We start from the raw sequence: 19,325 nt of genomic DNA on the forward strand, positions 1-19,325 counted from the left end.
ATAAGAGGAAACTGAGGCTCACAGAGGCAAAGTCACTTGCCCGAGGCCCCATAGCCATCCCGTGGTCCTGTCCCTCTTCTCTGATGCTTCACATCCCTGCTTCCCAGCTCAGTGGCACCTCCAGCCTCCTCTTTCCCTCCAGAAAGCAAGGCCAGCTCAGCCACGGGGTGTGTTTGTGAGTTGAGCTGGAATTGTTCAGGAGATCTGGCTTGAAGAAGTTGGTAGGCTATAATCCCAACACTTTGGGAGGCCGAGGCAGGTGGATCACTTGAGGTCAGGAGTTAGAGACCAACCTGGCCAGCATGATGAAACTCCATCTCTACTAAAAATACAAAAATTAGCCAGGCATGGTGGTGGGCACCTGTAATCCCGGCTACTTGGGAGGCTGAGGCAGAGAATTGCTTGAACCCAGGAGGTGGAGGTTGCAGTGAGCCAAGATCACACCACTGCACTCCAGCCTGGGCAACAAAGCAGGGCTCCGTCAAGAAAAAAAAAAGAAAAAGAAAAAGAAGAAGTTGGGAGGCAGCTAAGATCTTGGCTTCAGAACGTGAGTCCCTGTTGTCAAGATAAAAAGGATTAAATCCTAAAAGCAGAGCCTTGCCAACGCATCGGACAGAGCCCAGCACCCCCGAATGTTCTGCACTGGGCATCCTTCCTGTTCCCTTCTCATGCCTCTGATGGGAGCTCTGGTCCAGATACACTCAGGAAGGTGACATGAGACCCTCAAATGTGTGTGTGTCACCTGAGACCACCAGGTGTGGCCTTGGAGTGAAAACCCATGTTGTTCTGGGCTCAGGTACTCAGATGCCTGTCTTGGGGTGACAAACCCCATCTCCCACTGCTTCCTGTTCAATTTTGGGAAGTGTTTTGGGAAATGACACACTGCTCACCTGCTTGTCCCCAAGCCCTCCATCTCAAGAGAGCAGGATGGGAAGTTGGGGAGGAAGCAGAGGAGCCAGGGTCTTTCTTTTTGGCTTTATTTATTAGCAACAAACTAATATGAGAGCTTAGAGCAAGGCACCAGCAGCAGAGGGATCCTAAAATGATATTAATCACAGCAGCAATAACTAATACATATTCATGTGCCTACCCGGGGCCAGATCTGGGGAGCTCCTAGATAACTAAAATGGGCTCCTGCTCTCAGGGGGGTCACTGGGGTGAGCAGACCACCCGTGACTGCACAAGACAGCGTTTTCTCACAGCAGCAGGTCCTGCTCGGCAAGCGAGGCGCTCAGAGTCAGGAGCCAGGGAGGATCCGCAGAGACTGCAGCGAGCAGGCAGAGGATGGGGGTGGCTGTTTTGTACCTGGGGCACAGCATTGGGCACCAGGAATGGCGTGGGCATTGGCACAGAGAACCCAGGCTCCAGGGTGTGTGAGTCGTTTTGCTGGGTTAGAGGTGAGCTTGGAGTGGTTGGTGGGTGTCAGATCAGACAAGGCCCCAAGGCCATCACATGGAGTTTGGACTTTTCCCCGAGGCTCAGAGTAAGGATTTGGGGAGTTTAGTTCTAAGAGCTACAGGAAGCCATTGAAGGGTGTAAGCTTGGGACAGTAGTGACAGGATCCACTTACCTTTTGCAAAGAAGTCTCAGGCCACCATGGAGAGGAGGGTCGTAGGGGTAAGAACAGAGTCGGGAGCTGGGCGCTGTGGCTTTACGCCTGTAATACCAGCACTAGGGAGGCCGAGGCAAGTGGATCACTTGAGGTCAGGAGTTCAAGACTAGGCTGGACAACATGGCAAAACCCTGTCTCTACTAAAACTATAAAAATTAACCGGGTGTGGTGGTGCCTGCCTGTAATCCCAGCTACTTGGGAGGCTGAGGCAGGAGAATCACTTGAACCTGGGAGGTAGAGGTTACAGTGAGCCAAAATCATGCCACTGCACTCCAGCCTGAGCGACAGAGCGAGACTTCGTCTCAAAAAAAAAAAAAAAAAAAGAACTGAGTGGGAGAGACAGGGAGGAGCTGCTGCAGTCATCGGCCTTGGCACCGGGGATTCCCGGGTACAGGCCAACGAGGGACCTTTCAAAGTAGATACGCATCTCTGGAGGGAGGCCACTGAGGCTGCTGTGAGCTGCCTTGCCAGCATTTCTCCTTTCCATCCCACATCTTGACGCTCGGGGACTGCGGAGCCCCAGTTGACAATATGGTGACATGTTAACGGGGGAATGGCCGGAGGGGACCTATACCCCCAGCCCCAGAGGAGCTCAGACAAGAGCAGGAAGCCAACGTCACCTCCCTCTCTCTAGCAAGGACTCATGTTGGTCTCCTGATTCCCTTTCTCTTCGTGAGTTCAGAGGAGGAGGACAGTGAGCCACGCTGGAGGGACTTGGCCTCGGCTGGCACAAGCTGGGTATTCATTTATTCATGCACTTAGCAGCCGCCCATGGGGCTCATGCCTGGTGCAGGGGAAAGGGGGAGCACCGCAGACTGCCTCCTCCCCTCAGGGAGCCCCCAGACAGGGACGGCCAGAAGTGCAGCATGTAGAACCAGCCTGAGAAGAGCTGTCCCTGAGTAGGAGCCGGGAGGCCTCTGGAGTTAGGATAGGTGCTCAATATAGCCTGGAAGGCCAAGGAAGTCTCCCAGAGGAGGCCGCCTACATCATATGCTCAGTGAAGGCAGGAACTGGGTTGCCCCATTCAATACAGGATCCCAAATGCTCAGCAGTGTGGAAGGAAGTGACTTGGAAGCTCAGACCTGAAGGGCGACCAGGTCCTGCCCCAGCAGAGGCAGGAACGTGTGTTCAAGGTGGAGGAAACGGCCTGGCCAAAGGCTCGGAGGTGGGCTTTGTGCAAATCACTGTTCAGAGTGCCTGGGACCTCCGGGTGAGCAGGGTGTGGCAAGAGCTGAGGCTGGAGGTCAGAGGCAGTGCTGCATTTTGGGGTCTAGGCCTCTGAGCTCATAAAAATAGCTCGGTGCTTTCTTAAACCGTTGTGTGGTTTCTCTTCTTCCTTCATTTCTTGCCAAGCCCGGAAAGCCAGGTTGGGTCACTGCTGGGAGGTATGAGGTGAGACTCGGGTTTGCAGGCAGGGCAAGTTGTGGGGAGGTGGGGGTGGCCCCCTATTTGTTGGGGGCAGACCTGCCATTTGAAAGCCACCATCCTCATGTGTAGCCCTCACATGGGAGAACAGGATTGGACCTGCAGGGATCCTGGCTGGGGTGAGATGGAGTCTCAGGGGAAGGTGGGGGATGTCTCTGCCAGCTTTGGGGCTCCCAGTCTCTCTGATCACCTATTGGGTTTATTGGGCGCCGAAACTGGGGCCTGCACGGATGGTGTAAAATCAGACCCAGGCAGCCTGGGTCAGTGCCCATCATGCAGAGTGACCCTCTGTCCCCTCCATGCCCAGCGGGGCCGATGGGCAGCTAGGAGGCGAGGTACCGTCTGGCTCAATCGAGAGCCAAAGAGGTAATGCTAATGTCTTTTAAAATTAGAATGAAAATGTTTATTGCAGAGCAGAACCTGCGTCAGCTCAGAGTCCTGTGGGAAGGGAACGACTTTATCGCAGCCTTTCGCTTTTATTTTTGCACATTCGCTTTTTATTTGCCGGTGGTGCTGCTGACGGGCCCTCGGAGCGGGGCTGTGTCTGGACACTTCTGGGAGCCTTGGACGGCTCTGGAGAGGAGGCAGGAGCTGCCCAGGGTGAGTGCAAGGACCCGCCGAGGGTTGAGAGGACTTGGGGGATGTGAGAGCAGGAGCCTGTGACTGTGTGTGTGTGTGTGTGTATGTGTGTGTGTGCTTGTGTCTGTGTGTGTCCTTGTGCCCCTTTGTGTGTCCAGCTCGATGTATGCGTGGCCTGTGTGGCTCTCCGTGTGTCTTTCTCTGTGTGTGTGGTGGCCGCGAGAGCCGTCCATGCATGAGATTGAGTGTGGATCTCTGCCTATCTCTGTGTGTGCACTCATGAGTTGTGTGTGTGTCTGTGTGTCTTTGGAGGTGGCCATGGGTGTGGCTGGGTGTGGGTCTTGGCCCTCTGTGTCTTTCTGTTTGTGTGGATGTGTGTGTGTATCTTAAGGAGACACATGGGTGCGTGACTGGTGGGTCTGTGTGGGTGCAGACACCCATGTGTGCAAGTCAGAGGGGTATGCATGCGTGTGTGTAAGCATGAGTGTACACCCACAAGTGTGTGAATTGTATACATTTGAACATGTGAGCTTGCATGGAGGAGGGTGTCACGTGGCAGAGTGAGTTGTGTGCATGTATTTTGCATGTGTGTGCTACATATGAGAGCATGTGGACTGAGCACACGTTGCACAGGAGGGTGTGAGCAGTGCTCATGTGCTGGAGCACCTGTGTGAGTATGTATGTGAGCACATGTTGCATGTGTTGCATATGAGCACATGTGTGGGGCACTTCCATCTTGCATGGGGGAGCCCCCAGTAGAGCCCTCCCTGGGCAGCTCAGCTTGCCACCAAGGAGGTCACTGTAGACTCCCAGCCTCTTGCCTCAGCCCCAGCTCCAGTCAGAGCCTGGAAAACCCTCCCCGGTCCCTCTGAGGGCTGTGGCCATTTTTAACCCACCCTATTCCAACCAAGATGGTTTTGTCAAGATTTGCCTTCTGTAGCTTGGGCTATAAAAACAATGGGTGTTTTGTTTTTGGGAGGGGTGTTGCTTTCTAAATACCAAAGCATTTTGTGACACGAATGCACTTTTTCAAGGTGCACTCACCCCTCGTGATGAGGACCCCTGGGTGACAATGGGTCAGTGCGGCCCGGGGGAGGCTGGTGCCCCAGGATTGGTTCCTGGGATGCACCTTCCAGGAAGGCTGCCCTGAGCTGTGTGGTAAGGGACTCTGGCCACAGCCCTGGAGACTGTCAGGGTCCCCCAGATGGCCACACCACAGCAGCCCTGCATCCTGCCACCTGCAGGGTGTGACCCCCTACAGCCGCTTCTCCAGGCTAGAAAATCCATGCCTTGCAGGGAACCTGGTGGCTGCCGGGCTTCTCCACAGAGCCATGGAGCCAGAGGAACCTCCTTTTGATCTCTGTCCCTGTCCGGCTCACTGTCCCTTCACTGGGATTTGTCATGTTGTGGTATCACCCTCTGCAGATCTGGGTGGGTGAGTGGGTAGGGGGAGTCACATCTTACAAAACAGAAACCAGGTACTCTGCAGAATAGAAGATGGTCGCGCCAGTGCCAGATGCATATCTGGAGCCTGGCTTCAAACACTGTGTGGCCTTGGGCATGTTGCTGAGCTTCTCTGAGCCATAGTCTTCCCACCTGTAAAATGAGAGTCATAACAGAGCCAGGCTCAGGGCTGTCTCTTACTTGTTACCTTGGGGTCTTTCTGGAACAAGGCAGACTTCCGTGGGCCAGATTGGTTCGGTGTGTCCTAGCTATGTGTGATATCAGGCAGGTCACTTTATCTGTGCCTCAGTTTCCTTACCTGCAAAATCGGGCTAAATACAGTACCGACTACATGGGGATGTTGTGAGAGTTAAATTTCTTACTTTAAATAAAAGGTTATAGTAAGTACTATAGAGCAGGAGCTATTATTGTTATTTCTGGAACGCCTGAACTCAGATTAAAACGTCCTGTCGGCACATAATATCCTCTTTTTTTAAAATCACACAATGTGTAACCCACTCTTTCTGCAGCCTTGCCCACTGTGTGCTGCTGTCAGGCAGCTGCTGTGTGCCAGGCATCTGGCTGGGCATGCCCGAGGCATCGTGGTATGGGTTATGGGGTGGGTGTCCTGCGTGGGTGGGCCGCGCCAAATGCTGTGCCTGTCTCTCCTCCAACAGTCTGGTGAGGTGGGCAGGGACTCAGGTTAAATCACCCTGGGCAGCAGCCAGGTGTGGGAGCCAGCCGACAAGGAAGCCACCTGGCAGCTCTCCCTCCGAGGGAGGATCTAGCAAGCTCAGGCTTGTGGCAGTTGTGGGCACCTGAGACTGTTTTGTGCACTTGTTCAAAGCCGACTGACATCTGAGCATTGGTGGCAGACAACTGAGAGGAGAGTGGCATGAGATTTCCCCTGAGCCTGGCACCACACTGTGCCCTGAGCCCACCCCACCTTCAACCATGTCACGGACATGTTGATGATGAAATACTCAGGCTCATTCAGTGAGGCCCTCTGCCTGGGCCAGGCCTTGTGCTGAAACAGCTTGCATGCATGATCTCGTCTAGTCTTTGTAGAAACCCCTCAAAGTAAATCCTTATTCCTATTTTATGGGGAGAAAGCTGAGGCTTGGAGACATTTTGGAGTCTTCCAAATCTGTGTAGAAGTTCTAGTTCTTCCAGTTGCCGAGTGACTTCAGGACAGCTCCTTAACCTCTCTGAGCCTCTGTTTACCCACTTCATAGTGGGTAGCAAAAGTTCAATGAGACAGTGTAGCTAAAACATTTAGCTTGGCAGTTTGCGTAGTAAGTGATCAAAAAAAAGCTGTTATTGTTATTACTATTGTTACTATCTTATCTTTTTGCAAGGTGATATTCCTTGCCAGTTTAATGATGATACCAACAAGATTTGAAGTGGATGCCTTGATGTTTACAGAAAGGGGTTATTTTTTAGGAATAAAACACTTTATTTTTATTATTATTAGCAACAGATAATTTTGTAAGTTTCCTGCCTAGAGGGGACACTCCTCTTACCTTGACGGTCTTATTGGATGGGGGTGAAGCTTTTTCTATTTCATGGATTTTTGCCTCCCTCATTGGGATGCTTTGAGCAAAAGGTCTGGTGTATAGTAGATGCTCAACCAATGCTTGTTGGATGGGTGGACAAGCGGTGCACCATGCTCACTGTGGCTAACGGGTGATTGGGTTCGGGAACGACCTGGCAGTTTCCCATAAACAGGGCGCCTGATGGAAGCATCTTCCCTTTGCAGAGTTGTTCCTGGGTGCTGGGAACATACCTTGGAGTCAGTCACTTAACTGAGTGTGATGGCCAGAGATAAAGGAGCTGGCAGGAAACTGAGATGCTATCTCTCAACTCGAAGACCAGGGAATGGGTTAGAGGGAGTGAATATGACCTTGACAGACAGGCGTACATCAACTGTGAGGGAAACTTCATTCATTCATTCATTCAGTGAACATTTCTGTGCTCAGTGCTGGGATGCAAGGAGATGCCCTGTTGGGGCCAAGTGAAAGAAGAGAACTGGTTGATGCATGAATCTCAAATAGACTTTTCAGGGACTTTGTCACACTTGGGGAGGATCTGGGGCCACTGTCTACTATAACAGGCAGGACTCTTACGGTTCTATCTGAGAGAAACTTATCTGGAGTCAACTTAAACAAAAGAAAATTTTTATTGGCTCATGTGACCTGAAACGGTCAGGTGTCTGGCTTCAGGCATGGCTGTATCCAGCTGCTCAAATGGTGTTATCTCATCCTACTCAGATCTTGGCTCAGCTTTTCCCCTGTATGGGTGGGCTTTGTTCTGAGCCAGGATTCTCCCCTGGCAGCTGTTTCACCACCTTGGCAACTCCCAGGGAAAGAAAGCAGCTCTTTCCTAGGCTTTAGCAAATGTCCTGGGATTCCCCCTGATTGGACCAACTTGGATCCATGCATTTGCCCAAGCCGTTCCGACCACCTGGAATGTCTTTCTTTTACCTAAACCTAACCTATTTGTGCTTTGAGTCCTGCCTAAGCGCCACGGCTACTACTAAGAGCCTCCTCTCTTTCTGTCTTTATTGTTGTCTGCATTTTCTCTCTCTTGGGGCACAATCATCTTTTTTATGTCTTCTAATTCCAGCATGTCCTGGCTGCACCATGTTCATGTTAGGTAGACTAGGGTCCTTCATAGGCCAAAGCTTCCTTTTTCTGCCTTTCACTCTTCCCCCCTCACATAGTATAAAAAACAGGATCCGTGTTGAATGCATGCATGGATTTGGGGCGTTAAGAAGGATTTAATCGAGAAGCCAAATCTCAGGATGGCTCATGGGAGGTTTGTGGGCTAACAAAGTCCAAAGAGAAGCCCAGGAATTATCTTCTGAACCCCATCATTTGCAGAGGGTTCCAAAGCTTTGGATAGTCACACTGGCCAGGTGGGGAGCTGGGAAAAGGGGAAGAGCCTGATTCAAAAGCCAGGTTTCCCTGGTTCAAATTCCAGCTCTTCACCCTCTGGCTGTGTGATGCAGGGCAAGTTGCTTTACCTCGCTGTGGCCCTGGTTCCTCGTCTATAAAATGAGATAATTCACACAACATATTGAAGGAAAGGATCTGGCACGCAGTATGGACTGCTGGCCATTATCTTTATTGCTGGGTTGTTTTCAGAGCCGCCAGGCCAGAAGAGGGGTTTTAAAGTCCGTTCCTGGTTACCAGAGGAGGAAACAGCAGCCCATTGAGCTTCAGAGACACCTGCAAGTTCATGGAACACCAAGAGTCAGATTGGCCCCACCTGGTGACCTTGACGCCTTTCAGGACCACCTGGGCTCGCAGCCAGCTGTGGCCCTCAGAGAATGTGGATGCTTCTTTTGGAGAAAGGACAGGGATAGGGAGGGGACCCTGTGGCTCCCATATTGGATGAATGGGGCGTGAGTCTTGGTGGTTCTACCCGAAACACTCTGTTTCTCCCAGCCCGGTTTTCCCAGGTATGCCTTATAACCTGTTCTCCTCTAAGGAGCCGTCCTTGGCTGATCTGTCCAGGGACCTGGGCTCATCGCTATCCCCAGAATTGACTCGGGGGCCACATTGAGGGTCAGGGCCCTGCGCTGGGGAGAGCCACTGCCCTGTTCCCTGGGTAGTGACCTTCACTGCTTCTGGTGCTAAGATGTATGGCCTGCCTCTCCCCAGGCATTTATTTCTGCCTCTTCAGAAATATTTGGGGGTGATTAAAAGGAAATATTCATTTAACTGTAATGAAATGGGGTTTGGGGGTTTTGGAATGATCAGCCATGGCCTCGGGGGCCCAATGCTGGTTGATTTGATCACTGAGTTGATAGGCAATGGCTATTGATTTCTGTCCGCCTCCTCCCAGGAAGGGGCTGACGGAAGAGGTGACTCAGCAAAGGGGAGATGTTTTGAAATTCAGGAGAGGGCTAGTGTGGGAAGCTGGAAAGCTCTGTGTGTGTGTGTGTGCGTGCGTGTGTGTGTGTGCGCGCGTGTGCATGCGTGTGCTCACGCACGTGTGCATGTGAGCTCTCCCTGCCTCTCCAGAGCCTATACTGCACACCCCCAGGGAGATGGGGACTGTAGATTGCTTCCTCTCCAGCTGCCTTTCCCAGGAGTATCAGGAGAATAACTGGGATTTGGAGCCACACAGACCTGGGTTTGAAGCCTGCATCTGTCATTTCCCAGCTAGGTGGTAACCTTGTGCAAGTGGCTTTACCTCTCTGTGACTCAGTTTCCTCATCTGTAAAGTGGGTGAACAGTAATACCTGCTGCATGGCTGTTCAGAGACTTAATTGAGAATTTCTCTAATGGTAATTCATGGCAGCTCTGATTTCACTGATATTAACTAATAATGAGCCTTTTTTTTTTTTTTTTTTTTTGAGACAGAGTCCCTCTCTGTTGCCCAGGTTGGAGTGCAGTGCCATGATCATGGCTCACTGCAGCCTTGACCTCCTGGGCTCAAGTGATACTCCCATCTCAGCCTCTTGAGTAGCTGGGACTACAGGCATATGCCACCACACCTGGCTAATATTTTTATTTTTAGTAGACATGGGGTCTTGCTGTGTTGCCCAGGCTGGTCTCAAACTCTTGGGCTCAAGCGATCCCCCCACCTCAGCCTCTCAAGTAGCTGGAACTGTAGGCTGGTACCACCATACCTGGCTAATATTTTGTAAGGATAGGGTTTTGCCATGTTGCCTAGGCTGGTCTCAAACTCCTGGACTTAAACAATCCATCCACCTCGGCCTCACAGAGTGCTGGGATTACAGACATGACCACAGCTGGAACTACAGGCAGGTGTCACCATGCCCAGCCCCAGCTAATATTTTTATTTTTAGTAGAGATGGGGTCTTGCTATGTTGCCCAGGCTGGTCTCAAACCCCTGGACTTAAGCAATTCACCCACCTTGGCCTCCCAAAGTGCTAGGATTACAGGCATGAGCCACTGCCCCCAGTCCTGGCTAATATTTTTATTTTTAGAGGAGATGGGGTCTTGCTATGTTGCCCAGGCTGGTCTCAAACTCTTGGGCTCAAGTAATCCTCTCACCTCAGCCCCAAAGTATTGGAATTACAGGTGTGCACCACCATATCTGGCCTAATAATGAGTGTTAATTCCTGATAGAAATAAGAAAAGGTACCAGGTAGGTGCCAAGGAAGGGGTGATAGATTTTGACTGAGGCAATCCTGGAAGACTTCCGCGAGAAGGGCCTTGAATGATGACACTTCCAACAACATGTGACAGAAAGGGGTGGGACAGAAAACACATTTCTGGTTCAGGAATTCATAGGCACAAAGGCAGGGAGGCATAGAATCTCTGGTGAGATGGAAGAACAGATGCTGTCCATTATGGCCGGGAGAGGAAAGAGGGACAGGGGACAACCTGGGGACAGGGAGAGGCAAGGATGTAGTGGAAGAGAAGTGTTGGGCTTTGTGTCAGCAGCTCAGTTGATAGGGTTGCTGGACAGGCTGTGTGCAGGCAAGGCCCACATGGTGGCAAGATTGTTGCATTTGAAATTCAGAAGCAATGATAACACGCAATGCCACCTTCCATTGGCTGGACAGTGTGTGCCAGGCATTGCGTTAACTTATACCATCTCATTAAATCCACACCTCTGTCCCCATTTTACAGGTGAGGAAACTGAGGCTCTTTGTAACATCTACAGGTGTACCCAAATGTACAGTTTTTGGTGACAGTGGGCCATGTCCCTTTGAATCACACCTAAGGTCTGCCAAGACCCCCCGGTGGCCTTCCTGCTCTGTGGCCAAGCCCACAGGCCCCTCACACAGCCTGCCCACCTGGTGTGCACCTGGAGTCCTTGAACCCATGTAAGTTTCTCCTTTGCAGGAACTTTTTTGACATCTGACTGGGGTGCATCCATTCTTCTTCAGGATTTCCTGCCTAATCTAATCAGGCAAAGATGTCATGTACATGTCACTTATAATTCTTTTCTCCGTGTTCCCAGCTAAGTTCTTCTGTTGCCTCAGGGAGTTCCGGGAGCTGCAGGTTTCACCTGGGGAGGGCCCAGTGCTGCAGTTCCCACCGTATTCTGTTCTTGCTGGCTCTAGGAAGTTGGGAGTATTGGGACATGTGCCCTGGCAGGCAGAATGCCCGTCCTCTAGGTGAGGGAGCAGAGGGTGCAGGGAATGGAAAGGTCTGGGATGGGGCTTCTAAGTTACAGTGAGAAAACAAATGCCTGAAATTAAAATTCAAGAGGATGAAAAGCAAATAAATGAGATAGGGCAGTTAGGGAAAGCTTTGGGTGTAATTTATTTAAACTTTTTTTTTTTTAACTTTTCATTTTGAGATAATTTCAAAAAGATTGACAAAAAGTTACAAAAACAGTACAAAGAATTCCCCAGATTCCCTGAATGCTGACATCCAGCCTAACCACAACACAATTACAAAGTCAGAAAAATTAACGTGGCTGAAACACCATTACATAATGGACTGACCTGACTCAAATTTTGCCAAGTGTCCCACTGATGTCGTTTTTCTGGTCCAGAGTCCAGTTCTGGATCATGTGACGCATGGAGTTGTTATTTCCCCATAGTCTCCCTTAATCTCGAACAGTTCTTCAGTCTTCTTTTGTCTTTAATGACCTTGACACTTTTGATGAAAACTGGCCATTTATCTTGAAGAATGTCCCTCCATTTGAGAATGCAGGGTGTTTACTTATGATTCAATTCAGGTTGTGCATTTTGGGCTACAGGAGTGATGTTGTGTCCTTCTCCATGCATTGGATCAGGAGGCACCACTGCTGTTAACTTTGGTCACTTGCTCAAGGTGAGGACTGGCTGGATCCTCTGCTGTAAAATTATTATTTTTCTCTTTGTAACTAATAAGTGCTTGTGTGGAAACATTTTGAGACAATGTAATACTCTCTGTCATCATTCTTTTGCCCAATAATTTTAGCATGCATCGATGCTTCTTGCTTGAAACAATTATTGCTATGGTGTTTGCCAAATGGTGATTTTCTGTTTCCATCATTACTTCTACATTTATTAATTGAAGAGCTTTTTTCCTTCTTCCCCATTTATTTATCTATTCAGTTTTTTATTTATATCAGTGTGGATTCAGATTCATATTTTAATCTGTTTCCCCTCTCTCTCTGCCACCTCCATACCCACTGTCTCTACCCACTATCTTTTCTCTCTCTTCCCCCACCCCATCTCCCCTCTGTCTCCACCCATTTTCCCCCTTCTCTTTGCCCCACTCTCTTCTCCTTCACTTTCTCTTTCTCTCTCTCTCTCTTTTTTTGCAACTTTTTTTCTTGCTGAAGAAATCAGGCTGTCCTGTAGAGTTTCTGTCCATTGGGTTTGGCTGAGTGCATCTTCACGGTGTCATTTAATGCTCTCCTCCATCCCCTGGGTCTCCTGTGAACTGGTGGTAACCCCAGAGGCTTGATCAGATGCCAGATTGACATTTTTGCCAAGACCACGTTGCAGGTGGCCACATGCCCTTCTGGTAGAGGCACACGAGGTCTGGCTATCTCCCTTTCAGGACATGGAGATTGATTGGTGGGTTCAGGAGCTGTCAGCCGGTCCATCCATTGTCAAGTTTCCCATCAGCTTTTCATCTGCTGGGTTTCATGACCACTGATAATCATTGCCTGGGTCCATGAATTCATTAGGGGTTGCTAAATGTGCTTACGTTCTTCCTGTCCCTCTTTCTCTTTCTTAGCTGGGCAATTTTCTCTACAGGGAAACCGCCCCTCATCAATTATTTGTTTACCCTGAAGGAAAATATGTTTACAAAAGGGAAGATAGATGCTTAAATCTTTCTCTTTATTTGCTGGTTTTCAAAATAATGAGCTGGTTCCCTAACATCCTCCAAAGATGGCCTACGAGAGTTTTAAAAAATATCATTGTAAGCCCATAGTTGCAACTGTAACAGAAGTGTCTTAATCCATTTCAGTTACTGCCCTTATTTATGCTCCGACTGTCCCATCTCTGGCATGTGGGGGCCTCTGACCCCTCTGGACTGCCCCAGCGACCTTGGATGCCCTTCTTGCTTTCTGGGAGGACAAGTTGATCCAAGCTCATTCCATATGTTTCCCACCTCAGTCTTGGACTCAGGCTTTGCTCCAGGGATCCCTGGACCAATGGTATTTAGAGACCACAGTCTGGGTGCTGAAAGAACAAATGTACAAAACATCTGTTATCACACAGGTTGGGGCATTTTTGGTAGTCCACAGTGGATAGGATGGTGGAGAAGGGGAAAGGCAATGGCTTTGATCTTGGATCTCATCTCTTTCCTAACCCAGTTGCAGGTTAATGAGCCACTGGAAACCATTAAATTACTTCTCCAACTTCTTCATTTAGAAAGCAAGGGTGGATCTCCCCCGATCTCTAACAACTTCTTTTTGTTTTTTGGTTTGAGATAGGATCTCACTCTGTTGCCCAGGCTGGAGTTCAGTGGTACAATCATAGCTCACTGCATCCTCCAACTCCTAGGCTCAAGCCATCTTCCTGCCTCAGCCTCCAGAGTGGCTGGAACCACAGGTGCCCACCACCACACTCAACTAATTTTTTTTTTTTTTTTTTTTAAGTAGAGACGAGGTCTTGCTTTGTTGTCCAGGCTGGTCTCAAACTCCTAGGCTCAAGCAATCCTCCCACCTCAGCCTCCTGAAGTGCTTCATCTCCAGCTTCTTAATTAGTATTGGCATTTTACTGGGGAAGGTCTTTGAGGTCAGAGACGCCCATAGACAACCAAGGCCACTTGTGATCCATCCATCCCCAGTTGGATGCTACATGCTTTTGTTTTGCTACTTGACATGATACAATCTAGCACAAGGAGCTTGTCACTGCTGTTTGCCTCTTAGCATCTTAGGGTTGAGGGGTGGCAGACATCAAGAGAGTTCACTGAGGGACCTCTTCTTCCCCCAGCAAATCCAGACCAGACAAATGCCATATAATATCCCTTCGCCAGAGTGACTCAAACATTAATACGGGCCTCCAAGTGTTACCTCTGCCTTTATCTGAGCAGGCTGCATTCTACATTTGAGATTAAAACTCACATTTCATTTTTATATGCTGTGCTTAATCCAATAATGATTTCTTGTTACAAACAGCAATAATATCTTTCAGCATAGTTAATCAGAATAGACTTAATGCTGTCACTATTTATTAACCTTTGTTGAAAAGCAAGAAGTTTCTCTCTAATCTGTGATTGCTGGTCTTGTCAGGCTCTATCAAGTGAAAAAACAGTTTTGGCATTCATTAAAACAGTGCGAATCCTGAAATGACAATTGGAGCTGGATGGTATTTGGTGCATGAAATCTTCGTTGTGTTCACCAGGATAACTGAGAAGGCTGGGGAGGCGTGAAGGGGGAACCCACACATTCAAAGGACTGAGTGTTTCATCCCCAAGTCCCTCTTGGATAAAGAAACTGTTCTTACGAATTGGGAAAGTGGGGCAGAGGATGGGGTGCAGGGGAGGGGAAGGGTGAGGCCTGCTGGTGCCTCTTGCCAGAGAAACATCATTAGTTCAAGACAATGGCTTTTGGCCAGGCACAGTGGCTGACGCCTGTAATCCCAGCACTTTGGGAGGCCAAGGTGGGCAGATCACCTGAGGTCAGGAGTTCGAGACCACCGTGGCCAACATGGTGAAACCCCATCTCTACTAAAAATACAAAAATTATCTGGGCGTGGTGGCGTGCGCCTGTAATCCCAGCTGCTCAGGAGGCTGAGGCAGGAGAATCGCTTGAACCCAGGAGGTGGAGGTTGCAGTGAGCCGAGATTGCGTCACTGCACTCCAGTCTGGGTGACAGAATGAGACTCTGTCTCAAAAGAAAAAAAAAAGAGAGACAATGGCTTTGAACTTGGATCTCAGATGCCTCATCTCTTTCCCAACCCTATCCAGCGCTAATGATCTACTGGGAGTCATTTATTCACTTTTACTCCTCCCCACAACTTCTTTTTCATTTAGTAAACAAGGTTGGGTCTCCCCGATCTCCAAGGCCCACATTCAGTTGGAGTCCAGTTGAAGATGTCCATCAAAGCAAAATGGCAGCCATCAGATGTCAAACTTCTACGTTAATAGAATCCTTTGGCAGTGATCTCAACTGGTAGTCCTCAAACTTCAGCATGCATAAGAATCTCCTAGAGAGATTCCCCATTCCCAGGAATTTAATAGGCCCGGGGGTACTTGAACTTCTGCATTCCCAGGTGATGCTGATGCTGCCTAAAGCACACCACACTCTGAGTAGCAAGGCTTTGTCAAATAACAAGAAAACCCAACAGTACAGTTAGCCAATTGCTGGGCCTTTCTGGACTTGAATTATAGAGTTTGAGTCTTGCTAACGGCAGCAAGTCCCCTAAAGGCAAATTTGCCTTTAAAAAAAAAAAAAAAGAAAGCTTTCAACTTGCAGTAGCCTCTTGCAAGGGGAAACGGTTCTCCCACGGGGCTTCTCCTTTCTTTTTCCCTCAAAGAACCCACAGACATGTTTCTCAGGAAGTCCCTGTGGGGTCTGTACCTCCCAAAGGTGATTTGGAGAAAAATCTAATCTAGTAAAGAAGTCCTGATGCTGGGAGGCCTGGGCGGGATAGTCTGCTAAGCAAAGAAAGTGGTTGCTCAGGACTTGGGTGAGGGATCGAGGTCTGTGGCCAATTGATCTCTCCTCTCACAAGAAGGGTCGAGTGGCTCAGTGAGTTTTGCCTATGTCAACGGGGAGGTGAGCAGGTGCTGTTAATTATTTAGGAAGAATTAAGCAGTCTGGGTGGGTGGGTTTTATGCTCTGTTTGGTAATAAAGATTGCTGCAGAAAGGAATTTTAAAATTCAGTATTCTCATTTGCCTCATATTGCAAAGAAGCCGAACCTGGGTTTGACTGGTGGAAGCATCTGGAATTAATGAACCACCTTCTTACAGTGCAGAAATCAATGTTTGCTGCATTAATTGCACGATGCTGAAACCCCGCTTTTTATTTCTGACTCGCAGAGCTATGGCCTAAGAAATCTCTCTTAAGCGGCGTTCTGGGGCTTTTGCTGTTTCCTTAATCTGTCTGGGCGTGGGGAAGGAATTGCTTCATCATGGAGGTGTGACACAGGGGGACGTGGGGGGAACTTTTGGACAAGCTGTGTGCTTTGGGGACCTAATGGGGAGGGCCTGGGAAGCCCACAGCAGGACTTGAGGATCTGGCTTCTCTTAGGTAGCCGTACTCTGTCCTGACTTCCATCTCCTGAGAGTTTCCAGCTCATCGAGTTCTTTTAGGTTAAAATAAGCCTTAATAAAGAAGTTCATGTTTTTCAGCTGGACAAATGTCCCTTGCTTCTCCTGCGTTTTATATTATAACCCTTTTGGAATGTGGACACCTTGATCCGAGGCATAACTTGGCCAGCATTTTCCTAAGTACTGGGTCATTGGACAGCACCACTGTGCTCACCCCGGCTGGGTTCAGCGTCTCTGCAAACTGAGCCTCAGTGCTTGGCACTTTGGACAGAAAGTGACGCGTATCCGAGGATAGACATATTTGGAGGATTTGAGGCATATTTGACTTGATTTGAGCCATATTTGGAGGAAAGCATAGGAGCTTGCCAGGGAGGGAGGAAAGTAAGGGCATCCCAGGCAGAGGGAACAGCATGAACAAAGACCCCGAGGCCTGGAGCCCCGAAGTTAATAGAGTAGGAGTGATGGAGGGGAGCCGGGAGGGGTAGAGAGGACCAGCTGGGGGGGAGCCTAGGAAGGTGCATCAGGCCTTGACCATCTGACTCAGAACTTGTGATTCTCTCCAGTAGATGGTGGCAAGACTGGCAAAGTGTCTAAGCAGGGGATGAGATGACTGGTGGAGTTTTAATTTTCATACTGTAATTTTTTTGTTTTTGTGTATATTCCATGAGCTTTGACCACAATCAGAATATGGAACAGTTCCATCACCCCCTGAAATTTCCTTGTTGCTGCTCCTTTACATCCAACCCTTCCCCCACCCCCTACACCTGACAACTGTTCTCTGACCACATTGCTTTGCCTTTTTCCAAATGTCATGTAAATGGGATGATGCAATATGTGATCTTTTGAATCTAACTTCTTTAATTAATTAATTTTTTATTTTTATTTTTTGAGACAGAGTCTCGCTCTGTCACTCAGGCTGGAGTGCAGTGGCACGATCTCAGCTCACTGCAACCTCCACCTCCCAGGTTCAAGTGATTCTCCTGCCTCAGCTTCCTGAGTAGCTGGGACTATGGGCATGTGCCACCACACCCAGCTAATTTTTGTATTTTTATTAGAGATGGGGTTTCAAACCATGTTGGCCAGGCTGGTCTCGAACCCCTGACCTCAAGTGATCCACCTACCTCAGCTTCCCAAAGTGCAGGGATTACAGGCGTGAGCTGCCGCGTCTGGCCTCACTTCTTTAATTTAGCATAACACATTTGGGATTCATCCACATTGTTGCAAGTATCTGTAGTTTGTTCCTTTTTATTACTGAAAAGTGTTCCATTGTGTGGTCATAGCACAGTTTGTTTATTCATTGACCTGGTGAAAGATGTTCAAGTCATTTGCAGTTTCTAGCAGTTTCAAATAAAGCTGCTAAACATTTGCATATAGGTTCTTGTTTGACCATAGCTTTTATCTCTCTAGGATACATACCTAGGAGTGGGATTGCTGGATCATTTGATAAGTGCATGTTTAACTTTTTAAGAGATTGCCAAATTTTTTCTAAAGTGGCTGTACCATTTTGCATTTCTACCAGTAACATATGAGAGTTTCAGTTGCTCTACAAGCTCACCAGCATTTGATATTATCAATTTTTTTTCTTTTTCAATTTTATGCATTCTAATAGGGGCATAGCAGTATCTCATTGTGGTTTTCATTTGCATTTCCCTAATGATTAATGATGTTGAGCATCTTTTCATTGCTTATTTGCTGTCCGCATGTCTGTTTTAGTGATGCTTCCCTTCATATATTTTGCCCATTGTTTAGTTGGGTTGTTTGTTTTCTTCTTGTTGAATTTTGAGGATTCTTTATATATTCTGGGGATCAGTTCTCTGTTAGATAGGTGATTTGGAAATATTTTCTCCCAGTGTGTGGCTTGTGTTTTCATTCTCTGAAAGTGCAGGTAAAGATGCTGCAGCCGTGAATGTCTCTAACTCTGCCACACTCCAGCCATACTGGCCTTCTTTCAGTTTCTCAAGAAAATGAACCTCTTTCCTTCTCCAGGGCCTTGTCCTAAGCTGTGCCCTCTGTCTGGAATACACCTTCTCTCATATCTGCTGTAAGAAATCTTTGCTTAGCTCCAAAGATATTCTCCTATGTTTCTTTTGGAAGTGCTGTTGCTTTAGCATTTATGTTTGGGTTTGTGATCTGTCTCAAATTAATGTTTGTGTATGATGTGAGATAAGGGTTTGAGGGTCATTTTCTTTTTTCTTTATGGATATCCATTTGTTCTAGCACCATTTGCTGGAAAGATTTTATTTATCACTTTCCATTGTTTTGATTCCTTTATTCAGAAAGCAAATGAGCATCTAGGTGTGGATCTATTTCTTGGCATTTTATTCTTTTTCATTGATCAATATGTCTATCCTTATAGCATTACCATACTTTATTGATTTCTATATCTTCACAGTAAGTTCTGAAATTGGATAGATTAAGTCTTCCAACTTCATTCTTCTGTTTCAAAGTTTCTTTGGATATTCTGTGTCCTTTTAATTTTATGTAAATTTTAGAATTGGCTTTTCAATTTCTACAAGAAACAAGCAAACCTGCTGGTATTTTGATTGACATTGCGTTGAATCTGTAGATCAATTTGGAGATAATAAAATTTCTTTTTTTTTTTTTTTTTTTTTTTTGAGATGGAGTCTCGCTCTGTCGCCCAGGCTAGAGTGCAGTGGCGTGATCTTGGCTCACTGCAAGCTCCACCTCCCAGGTTCACGCCATTCTCCTTCCTCAGGCTCCAGAGTAGCTGGGACTATAGGTGCCTGCCACCATGCCCGGCTAATTTTTTGTGTTTTTAGTAGAGATGGGGTTTCACCATGTTAGCCAGGATGGTCTCAATCTCCTGACCTCGTCATCTGCCCACCTTGGCCTTCCAAAATGCTGGATAAAATTTCTTAATAATATTGAATCTTCCAATCTATGAACATAGTATATCTCCATTTTCTACCCCATGCTCTTCCCCTGCTTACTCTTACTCCTCTATCAGGTGCCAGTTTAAGTGTCATCTTCTCAAGGAGGTCTTTGTTATCTCCTGACTGGATGATCCAGCTCCTGTTATACCCTCTGGTGCCCCCTCTTTTTCTTCTTGGAACTAATCACAGTGGTATTAATAATTATTAGTGTGAGTATCTGTTT

The 19,325-nt window shown here is 48.0% G+C and overlaps 1 protein-coding gene across 8 annotated transcripts in view; it reads left to right on the forward strand.

Annotated features, from left to right (window-relative positions):
- The window catches only part of CUX2 (cut like homeobox 2), a 319,403-nt gene that overhangs the window by 63,182 nt on the left and 236,896 nt on the right, over window positions 1-19,325 (forward strand). The window contains exon 1 of one of the 8 annotated variants that reach the window (XM_054663543.2): window positions 2,433-3,637. The exons of 3 other annotated variants lie outside the window; for them this stretch is intronic. In XM_054663543.2, the coding sequence (XP_054519518.1) occupies window positions 3,407-3,637 (231 nt within the window). In that variant the 5' untranslated portion in view covers window positions 2,433-3,406. Of the gene's footprint in view, window positions 1-2,432; window positions 3,638-19,325 lie in introns of those variants that run through there. 4 more of the 8 variants (XM_016924220.4, XM_016924218.3, XM_016924217.4 and 1 more) reach the window with 4 other exon arrangements.

Source organism: Pan troglodytes, chromosome 10 (assembly GCF_028858775.2).
Source record: "Pan troglodytes isolate AG18354 chromosome 10, NHGRI_mPanTro3-v2.0_pri, whole genome shotgun sequence".
In the NCBI taxonomy this organism is placed as follows: domain Eukaryota; kingdom Metazoa; phylum Chordata; class Mammalia; order Primates; family Hominidae; genus Pan; species Pan troglodytes.